The 11,956-nt window shown below is 47.5% G+C and overlaps 1 protein-coding gene across 1 annotated transcript in view; it reads left to right on the top strand.

The window, feature by feature from the left end:
* The first annotated feature begins 11,152 nt into the window (after window positions 1–11,152).
* TMEM183A (transmembrane protein 183A) overlaps window positions 11,153–11,956 on the top strand; it is a 43,417-nt gene continuing 42,613 nt past the window's right edge. Inside the window, exon 1 of the mRNA XM_082244713.1 lies at window positions 11,153–11,411. Within this exon, the coding sequence (XP_082100839.1) occupies window positions 11,255–11,411 (157 nt within the window). The 5' untranslated portion in view covers window positions 11,153–11,254. The remainder of the gene's footprint in view (window positions 11,412–11,956) is intronic.

The raw sequence follows: 11,956 nt of genomic DNA, 5'->3' as shown, positions 1-11,956 counted from the left end.
AAGCCTTCATTTGACAGGATGGCAGAACTTACATGAAATCCCAGGCTAGTCTGACCAACACCAGCAGATGACATGGCTCCACAAATCATCACTGACTGTGGGAACTTCACACTATATCTCATGCCTCTCCACTCTTCCTCCAGATTCTGGGACCTTGATTTCCAAATGAAATGCAATATTTTCCACAGTCAGTGTTTATTTGGGGAGCCATGTCATCTGCTGGTGTTGGTTCACTGTGTTTTATCAAGTCCAAAGTCAGCACAGCCCTCCATCAGGAAATTCTAGAGCACTTCATGCTTCCCTCTGTTGACCAGCTTTATGGAGATGCTGATTTCATTTTCCAGCAGGCCTAGGCACCTGCTTACACTGCCAAAAGTAGCAATACCTGGTTTAATGATCATGGTATCACTGTGCTTGATTGGCCAGCAAACTCACGTGACTCAAACCCCCGTAGAGAATCTGTGGGGTACGGTCAAGAGGAAAATGAGAGATACCAGACCCAACAACGCAGACGAGCTGGAGGCGGCTATCAAACCTGGGCTTTCATAACAGCAGTGCCACAGGATAATCGCCTCCATGCCACGCCGCATTAATCCAGTAATTATTGCAAAAGGAGCCCCAACCAAGTATTTAGTGCATACTATACCCTACATGGACTTACTTTTCAGTAAGCCAAGATTTCTGTATTAAAAATCCTTTTTTTTTTTTTAATGGTCTTATGAACCGGTAATATTTAAATTTTCTGAGATACTGAATTTTGGGTTTTCACTATCTGTAAGCCATAATCATCAAAATAAAAAGAAAGAAATGCTTGAAATATATCACTCTGTCTGTAATTCATCTATATATAAAATATATGAGTTTCACTTTTTGAATTGAATTACTGAAATAAATTAACTTTTTGATGATATTCAAATTTTTTAAGAAGCACCAATACATAGATATAATTGTATATATATAACAGTATCTCATAAGGATCTGAAAAAGACAATTGTTGCTCTACATAAAGATGGCCTTGGCTATAAGAAGATTGCCAAGGCCCTGAAACTCAACTGCAGCTCAGTGGCCAAGACCATACAGCGGTTTAACAGGACAGGTTCCACTCAGAACAGGCCTCGTCATGGTCGACCAAAGTTGAGTGCACGTGCTCAGCATCATGTCCACAGGTTGTCTTTTGGGAAATAGACGTATGAGTGCGGCCAGCATTGCTGCAGAGGTTGAAGGGGTGGGGGATCAGCCTGTCAGTGCTCACACCATACACCACACACTGCATCAAATTGGTCTGCATGGCTGTCTTCCCAGAAGGAAGCCTCTTCTAAAGATGATGCTCAAGAAAGCCTGCAGTTTGCTGAAGACAAGCAGACTAAGGACATGGATTACTGTAAACATGCCCTGTGGTTTGATGAGACCAAGATAAACGTATTTGGTTCAGATGGTGTCAAGCGTGTGTCACAGCAACCAGGGGAGGAGTACAAAGACAAGTGTGTCTTGCCGACAGTCAAGCATTGTGGCGGGAGTGTCATGGTCTGGGGCTGCATGAGTGCTGCTGGCACTGGGGAGCTACAGTTCATTGAGGGAACCATGAATGCCAACATGTACTGTGACATACTGAAGCAGAGCATGATCCCCTCCCTTCAGAGACTGGGCCGTAGGGCAGTATTCCAACATGATAACGACCCCAAACACACCTCCAAGACTACCACTGCCTTGCTAAAGAAGCTGAGGGTAAAGGTGGTGGACTGGCCAAGCAAATCTCCAGGCCTAAACCCTATTGAGCATCCGTGGGGCATCCTCAAATGGAAGGTGGAGGAGCGCAAAGTCTCTAACATCCACCAGCTCTGTGATGTCATTGTGGAGGAGTGGAAGAGGACTCTAGTGGCAACCTGTGAAGCTCTGGTGAACTCCATGTCCAAGATGGTTAAGGCAGTACTGGAAATAATGGTGGCCACATAAAATATTGACACTTTGGGTCCAATTTTGACATTTTCACTTAGGGGTGTATTCACTTTTGTTGCCAGCAGTTTAGACATTAATGCCTGTGTGTTGAGTTATTTTGAGGGGACAGCAAATTGACACTGTTATACAAGCTGTACACTACTTTACATTGTAGCAAAGTGTAATTTCTTCAGTGTTACCACATGAAAAGATATAATTAAAAATTTACAAAAATGTGAGGGGTGTACTCACTTTTGTGAGATACTGTATATATATAAACATTTTAAATATATTTTTTCTTTTTCTTTAAGTGATCACATGACCTCTGCATAAGGAAGTTAGGGAGGTGGGGGTGGAGACTGCAGGGGTCGTGTCAATAGGAGGCAGAGAAACAGCATTACACTGATCTTTCCATTGATTATCTGTGCAGGAGGGCATGTCAGCAGAAGTCTCATCATTGGAGGACAGCCGGGATGTTCTCTCAGCACTGCCAGAAAACTGACCACGCTGGAATGGATGTGCTCTCATGCCTATGTGATCAGTTTGCAATAGGAAAACAGCAGGCAGGCAGGATCACCAGGAATGTTGCACAAAGCAAGAGATACAAAGAAAACAGGATACTTTTTAACACAAGTACATGGCACAAAAGACACATATCAGGATGATGAAATGTTGGGGTAACAAAGGCTTTAAGGTGCTCCTTGGATTTTGGGCCTCTCTTTGTGACTAGGCTGTACAAACACATATTGTATCCCTATACTCAAGAGAAGGGTTTTTCAACCTGGGTGCCACGGTACCCTGGAGCGCCACAAAGAGACCCCAGGGGTTCTGTGGCAAAATGACACAAAGTTAGGTACAGTCCGACCATGAAAGGGTTACTATGTTAAGTTCTGTGTACAGAGAGGAGGGAGAGCACATCATGTTCCTCCTCTGGGCTCCCTCCCCCTCTATGCTGTTATCTGTATTTTGCTGGCAAAATCGAAAGCTAAGTAAGCCATCCGCCTGAATCCTACCAACCAATGACATCATCGGTTGTCAAGAGAAGGTCAGGCGGCCCACATAGCTTTTACTTTTGCTGGCAAAATACAGACAACAGCATAGAGGGTGGAAGACCAGAGGAGGAACTGGATGTGCTCTCCCTCCTCTCAGTAAACAGAATTTAACACAGTTAACCTTTCATGGTAGGACTGTACACAGAGCTTTGTGTCATTATGCTGTAGCAAGGGCAAAGAGAGGGTATTTGGCACTCTATTGCTCTACTGACACCATCCACTGCCCTACTGATGACTAGAGATGTCGCGAACATAAAATTTTCCGTTCGCGAACGGCGAATTTCAGCAAATGTTCGCGAACGGGCGAACCGCCATAGACTTCAATAGGCAGGCGAATTTTGAAACCCACAGGGACTCTTTCTGGCCACAATAGTGATGGAAAAGTTGTTTCAAGGGGACTAACACCTGGACTGTGGCATGCCGGAGGGGGATCTATGGCAAAACTCCCATGGAAAATTACGTAGTTGACGCAGAGTCGGGTTTTAATCCATAAAGGGCATAAACCTAACATTCCTAAATTGTTTGGAATGACATGCTTTAAAACATCCAGTGTGTGTATACGATCAGGTATGATGTTGTATCGATCAGGTAGTGTAAGGGTTACGCCCACTTCACAGTGACAGACCAAACTCCCCGTTTAACGCACCGCAAAGAGTCCATTTGCACAACCGCAAACTTCCCATTTGCACAAGGTTGGATACCAAGCTATCCATGTCCCGTTCCTTGTCCTCACTGATGTCATTGAAGGTCTCTTCCTCCACCCAGCGACGTACAACACCAAGGGTCCCTGAAAGGTGACAACAAGCCCCCTGGGACGCCTGCTGTGGTTGGTCTTCCACCTCCTCAACGCCACCTTTCTCCTCTGACTCCTCTTTTTCAGACTCCTCTCTCTGCGTTGCTGCAGGTCCAGCAATCGACGACGACAAGGCTGGTTCTGGTGGTGATGGTGACCACAACTCTTCCTCTCCATGCTCATCTACGGCCTGATCCAGCACTCTTCGCAGGGCACGCTCCAGAAAAAACACATATGGGATGAGGTTGATGATGTTGCCTTGGGTTTGACTGACCAGGTTTGTCACCTCCACAAAAGGGCGCATGAGCCTACAGTCATTGTGCATGAGCGTTCAGTAACGCGGCCAAAAAATACCCAGCTCCGCAGAGGCTGTCCTCTTTTTTTTTTAAATTAAAAAAAATCTGTTCTTACCAGTTTAATCTCTGTTTTGTCCCCTATCAGGGGCGGTGTATGGAATAGATTTTAGGAACCGGGAGATGGAAAAAGATGGTTGGTCGTTCCTCTTACTTCCAATTTGGGGCACTGTGCGTGTGCCGTGCAATGTACTGTGCCACCCTATATTAGTGGTGTGTTAAGTAGTACTATTCTTATCAGTTTAATCCCTGTTACGTCCCCTATCAGGGGGCCCGTGTATGGAATAGATTTTAGAAACCGAGAGATGGAAAAAGATGGTTGGTCGGTCCTCTTACTTCCAATTTGGGGCACTGTGCGTGTGCCGTGCAATGTACTGTGCCACCCTATATGAGTGGTGTGTTAAGTAGTACTATTCTTATCAGTTTAATCCCTGTTACGTCCCCTATCAGGGGGCCCGTGTATGGAATAGATTTTAGAAACCGAGAGATGGAAAAAGATGGTTGGTCGGTTCTCTTACTTCCAATTTGGGACACTGCGCGTGCGCCATGCCAAGTACTGTGCCACCCTATATGATTGGTGTGTTAACCACTTGCCGACCGCCGTAAGTACATATACTGCGGCGGTCAACCCCTCACAGGCAAAGTGACGTATGGGTACGTCACTAGCCTGTGAGGCTCTGGGGAGCGAGCGCGCGCCGCCGGAGGCGCGCTCCCACTACCGCTCGGTCACGGACCCCCCCGCACGTGTGCCCGGCGGACCCGATGTCCGCCGGGCACTCGCGATCATCCGTTAGAGCTGGAGAGAGGCAGGCGGCTGATGTAAACAAGCCGCCTGTCATTCACCCCTGTGTAAGAATAGTGATCATACGGTTCTACTATGTAGGACCGTTGATCACTGTTCCTACACCTCAAGCCACAGCCAATCACAGTTAGAATCACGCCCCTAGGGACACACACAACCCCTCCCTCTAAAAACAAAGTTAACCCCTTCACTGCCAGTGTCATTTTACAGTAACAGTGCATATGTATAGCACTGATTACTGTAGTAATGTCACTGGTAACCCCAAAAGTTTCAAAAATGTCAGTCAAGGGTCCGATCTGTCCGCCGCAATGTCGCAGTCCGGCAAAAAAAAAAAAAATCGCAGATCGCCGCCATTACGTGTTAAAAAAAACAACAAAAAATGACAAAAATCTTTCACTTAGTTAGAAAAACGCAATAACTTTTGTGTAAACCAATCAAAATACGCTTTTTGCAATTTTTTTTACCAAAAATATGTAGCATAAAACAAATTGGCCTAAAATGTTAAAAAATTTTGATTTTTACATTTTTTTTTGGGAATTTCATATAAAAAAATTGAAAAATATTATTTTTGCAAAATTGACGCTCTTTTTTTGTTTATAGTGCATGATCAAAAAAATCGCACAGGTGATCAAATACCACCAAAAGAAAGCTCTGTTTGTGGGAAAAAAAGGACGTCAAATTCGTTAAGGTACAGCGTCGCACGACCGTGCAATTGTCCGTTAAAGTCACACCGTGCCGAATCGCAAAATAGGCCCTGGTCAGGAAGGGGGTAAAATCTTCCGGGTCTTAAGTGGTTAAGTAGTAATATTCTTATCAGTTTAATCCCTGTTACGTCCCCTATCAGGGGCCGGTGTATGGAATCGATTTTAGGAACCAGGAGATGGAAAAAGATGGTTGGTCGTTCCTCTTACTTCCAATTTTTGGGCACTGCGCGTGCGCCGTGCAATGTACTGTGCCACCCTATATGAGTGGTGTGCACACAGTACAGTCTGTGGGCCTGTGGCCTCTCACACACGGGCAGGAAACTGCAATATACATATATATATATATATATATATACTGTATATATATATATATATATATAAAAAAAAAACAGACTGATGTACCAGCCCTAAAAAGGGCTTTTTGGGGTGCTGTCAGGACGTTGTCCTCACAGCGGATGAGTCTTTGAGGACTGAAGTGGACACAGAACACTGGCCTAGCTATTAATTCAGCAGCAGCAGCACTCTCCCTGCTCTAACTAACACTGCAGCTTCAGAATATTAGTGATACTATGCGTGCAAGGTATTGTGCCACCCTATATGAGTGGTGTGCACACAGTACAGTCTGTGGGCCTGTGACCTCTCACACATGGGCAGGTAACTGCAATATATATATATATATATATATATATATATATATATATATATATACTGTATATATAAGCAGACTGATGTACCAGCCCTAAAAAGGGCTTTTTGGGGTGCTGTCAGGACGCTGTCCTTACAGCAGATGGGTCTTTGAGGACTGGAGTGGACACAGAACACTGGCCTAGCTATTAATTCAGCAGCAGCAGCACTCTCCCTGCTCTAACTAACACTGCAGCTTCAGAATAAATCTAAGATGGATGCTGTCCTTGCTTTTTTATAGGAGGTGGGAGGGTCTGGGAGGGAGGATATGTTGATTGGCAAAGTTTGCTCAATGATGACGTATAGGGGGCGGACCGAACATCGCATATGTTTGCCCAATGCGGCGAATGCGAACAAGCGATGTTCGTCGGGAACTGTTCGCCGGCGAATAGTTCGGGACATCTCTACTGATGACACCATCCACTGGCTCCCCTAAAGCATTTAGAAAAAATGATAAAAATAATACAAAATTAAATTGTAAAAATAAAAAGAACTACTGACACTGTCCACTGTCCTACTGACACCCTCCTGCAAACACTACCCACCACCATACATTCCTCTCCTGCATATACTAACCACCGCCATACACTCTGCACTCCTCTCCTGCACATACTACCCACTTCCTTAAGCTGGATACACACTATCCAACTTTTGTTGGTAGATTTCCTTCAGATTTACCTTTTCTATGTAGTGCAAGGGCCTGCCAGATTGCATACAAATTTAAAGTGTTAAGGTTTGACCTCATATTATATGGTTTTGGTAAATCTAAAGGAAAAAGTCTTCAGAAAATCTTATAGTGTGTATGGCCCATTACTCACTGCAATCCACTCCTGAACATACTACCCACCACCATACACTCCGCACCCCTCTCTCTGCACATACTACCCACTGCACTCCTCTCCTGCATATACTACCCACCTCCATACACTCCGCACTCCTCTCCTGCACATACTACCCACCACCATACACTCCGCACTCCTCTCCTGCACATACTACCCACCGCTATACACCCTGCACTCCTCTCCTGCACATACTACCAAAGCTATACACACTGCACTCCTCTCCAGCACATACTAACCACTGCCATACACTCCTCACTCCTCTCCTGCATATTATACCCACTGCCATAAATTCTTCACTCCTCTCCTGCACATACTACCCAACGCCATATACCTCTCCTGTATTTACTACCGACTGCCATACACTCCACACTCCTCTCCTGCACATCCTACCCAATGCCATACACTCCGCACCCCTCTCCCGCACATACTACCCAATGCCATACACTCAGTACTCCTCTCCTGCATATACTATACACCTCCATACACTCCACACCCCTCTCCCTGCACATACTACCCACTGCCACACATTCTTTAGATATACATGTTCAGGGTTTGCGCCCCCAATTTTTTTGCTTGTTTATTATGTATTCGGTCTGACCAGACTTCTGGGGTTGAGCACCCCATCCCACACACACACCTGTACTCTATCAGAGTCCACTATCAAGTAGATATAGGAGGAGTCCCCTGTAGTGCATTAGCACATCTTTCCCAGCAAGGAGTGTTGTCTCCAAGGGTTAGAGAGGCTGGATTCACCCCTTTTTTATGGATAGTGTAGGACGCACTGACAATGGGGTACTTTGACGCAGTGGTGGGCTTGAGCACGATATGGCCATATGGTGGAACTAAATCCCCATTTTTATTTATGGATTGTCTCCATATTTGATAGCCTTTTCTTTTGCATGTGTGCGCTATTCTTTTTTTAATCTCCTGCACATACTGCCTACCGTCGTACACTTCGCACTCCTCTCCTGCACATACTACCTACCGTCGTACACTCCGCACTCCTCTCCTGCACATACTACCTACAGTCATACACTCCTCTCCTGCACATACTACCTACCGTCATACACTCCACACTCCTCTTCTGTACATACTACCTACCGTCGTACACTCCGCACTCCTCTCCTGCACATACTACCTACTGTCGCACACTCCTCTCCTGCACATACTACCTACCGTCATACACTCCTCTCCTGCACATACTACCTACCGTCGTACACTCCGCACTCCTCTCCTGCACATACTACCTACTGTCGTACACTCCTCTCCTGCACATACTACCTACCGTCGTACACTCCGCACTCCTCTCCTGTACATACTACCTACCGTCGTACACTCCGCACTCCTCTCCTGCACATACTACCTACTGTCGCACACTCCACACTCCTCTCCTGCACATACTACCTACCGTCGTACACTCCACACTCCTGTCCTGTACATACTACCTACCGTTGTACACTCCGCACTCCTCTCCTGTACATACTACCTACCGTCGTACACTCCGCACTCCTCTCCTGCACATACTACCTACCGTCGTACACTCCTCTCCTGTACATACTACCTACCGTCGTACACTCCGCACTCCTCTCCTGCACATACTACCAACCGTCGTACACTCAGCACTCCTCTCCTGCACATACTACCTACCGTCGTACACTCCGCACTCCTCTCCTGCACATACTACCTACCGTCGTACACTCCGCACTCCTCTCCTGCACATACTACCTACCGTCGTACACTCTGCACTCCTCTCCTGCACATACTACCTACCGTTGTACACTCTGCACTCCTCTCCTGCACATACTACCTACCGTCGTACACTCCGCACTCCTCTCCTGCACATACTACCTACCGTCATACACTCCACACTCACCTCCTGTACATACTACCTACCGTCGTACACTCCGTTCTCCTCTACTGCACATACTACCTACCGTCGTACACTCCACACTCCCCTCCTGCACATACTACCTAACGTCGTACACTCCACACTCACCTCCTGTACATACTACCTACCGTCGTACACTCCGTTCTCCTCTACTGCACATACTACCTACCGTCGTACACTCCACACTCCCCTCCTGCACATACTACCTAACGTCGTACACTCCGCACTCCTCTCCTGCATATACTACCTACCGTCGTACACTCCGCACTCCTCTCCTGCACATACTACCTACCATCGTAAACTCCACACTCCCCTCCTGTACATACTACCTACCGTCGTACACTCCACACTCCCCTCCTGTACATACAACCTACCGTCGTACACTCCACACTCCCCTCCTGTACATACTACCTACCATCATACACTCCACACTCCCCTCCTGCACATACTACCTACCGTCATACACTCCACACTCCCCTCCTGTACATACTACCTACCGTCATACACTCCACACTCCCCTCCTGCAAATACTACCTAACGTCATACACTGCACACTCCCCTCCTGTACATACTACCTACCATCGTACACTCCACACTCCCCTCCTGCACATACTACCTACCGTCGTACACTCCACACTCCCCTCCTGCACATACTACCTACCGTCGTACACTCCGCACTCCTCTCCTGCACATACTACCTACCGTCATACACTCCACACTCACCTCCTGTACATACTACCTACCGTCGTACACTCCGTTCTCCTCTACTGCACATACTACCTACCGTTGTACACTCCGCACTCCTCTCCTGCACATACTACCTACCGTCGTACACTCCGCACTCCTCTCCTGCATATACTACCTACCGTCGTACACTCCGCACTCCTCTCCTGCACATACTACCTACCGTCGTACACTCCGCACTCCTCTCCTGTACATACTACCTACCGTCGTACACTCCACACTCCCCTCCTGTACATACTACCTACCGTCGTACACTCCGCACTCCTCTCCTGCATATACTACCTACCGTCGTACACTCCCCTCCTGTACATACAACCTACCGTCGTACACTCCACACTCCCCTCCTGTACATACTACCTACCGTCGTACACTCCACACTCCCCTCCTGCACATACTACCTACCGTCGTACACTCCGCACTCCTCTCCTGTACATACTACCTACCGTCGTACACTCCACACTCCCCTCCTGTACATACTACCTACCGTCGTACACTCCACACTCCCCTCCTGTACATACTACCTACCGTCATACACTCCACACTCACCTCCTGTACATACTACCTACCGTCGTACACTCCGTTCTCCTCTACTGCACATACTACCTACCGTCGTACACTCCGCACTCCTCTCCTGTACATACTACCTACCGTCGTACACTCCACACTCCTCTCCTGTACATACCACCCACTGCCATACACTCCGCACTCCTCTCCTGTACATACCACCCACTGCCATACACTCCGCACTCCTCTCCTGTACATACCACCCACTGCCATACACTCCGCACTCCTCGCCATCATTTTAGCAGGGTCTGGGAACAGTCCAAGTGGCATGCCTATTGTACTGATCTGGAAGCTATGGAAGTACATGGCTAATATGGAGCAGAAAATATAAGAATAAATAAAAGAGCATCCACTACCTAGGAACACTAGCAAAAGGCTGAGGTTACCTGTAAGTGGGAGGGGTTATATGGGGGGTCTTTACAGTTCGGTTTTCTAGTGTCCAATCATCTGAAGCTAGCAACATATAACCTAGCTGTCTATGAATATGCCTGTGTCGTCCAATTCTTTGAAGAATCTTCTAATCACATGTATGGCTATCATATGTGCTCACCCCACTGCCACCAAATTGTATGTGATGGCAGCAGCAAGAAATAGTATAATAAACACATAACCACTGCTCTCATTTCCCCCAGCACTCATGACTACAAGTAGGAGAAATACGAGCCCTCCTCCTCTTTTTCTATGGGACATGGAGGTAGCAGACGCGCCCCAGTCAGGTGAGCCCTGTCTGTGCAGTTGTGGTTTAGCCATCCAATGCGGGTCGCAGTGGTTGGCGGAAGTGAGAGCGCTTCCAGGTCAGCCTCGTCATGCCGTGCTGGGGTGACGCAGTTCCATGATGGCCGAAGATCCCGGCAGAATTTTGCTATCTTCTCCTCCATTCCTTTGCCCGTTCCATGGTCTGTAGTCATGGCCCGGGCCGGCACCCCCTCACCCACAGCCAGTGTGACCTCCTCACTTGTCAAGCTGCAGCCATGCCCAGGAAAGGCATGCCCAGGAAAGGGAACAGAAAACGGCTGAAGTATCGGGCCGATGATGTGAGCTCCCACAGAGGTGAGGGGAGGAGAAACACGTGGACCTGTCACTGACACCTGGGGACCTCCTGAACTCCATGACACTGAGATCAGGGGAAGAAGATTAACAGGGGACACGTAGGGGGGACAAGATTAACAGGGGACACGTAGGGGGAAGAAGATTAACAGGGGACACGTAGGGGGAACAAGATTAACTGGGGACACGTAGGGGGGAACAAGATTAACTAGGGACACGTAGGGGGGGAACAAGATTAACAGGGGACACGTAGGGGGGGAACAAGATTAACAGGGGACACGTAAGGGGAACAAGATTAACAGGGGACACGTAGGGGGGAACAAGATTAACAGGGGATACGTAAGGGGAACAAGATTAACAGGGGACACGTAGGGGGGAACAAGATTAACGGGACACGTAAGGGGAACAAGATTAACAGGGGACACGTAGGGGGAACAAGATTAACAGGGGACACGTAGGGGGGGAACAAGATTAACAGGGGACACGTAGGGGGGGGAACAAGATTAATAGGGGACACGTAGGGGGGGAACAAGATTAACAGGGGACAC

Source organism: Pelophylax lessonae (genome assembly GCF_965119305.1).
Source record: "Pelophylax lessonae genome assembly, chromosome: 2".
NCBI lineage: Eukaryota > Metazoa > Chordata > Amphibia > Anura > Ranidae > Pelophylax > Pelophylax lessonae.
The sequence above is the reverse complement of the archived record's forward strand: the minus strand, read 5'-3'. Positions and strand labels throughout refer to the sequence as shown.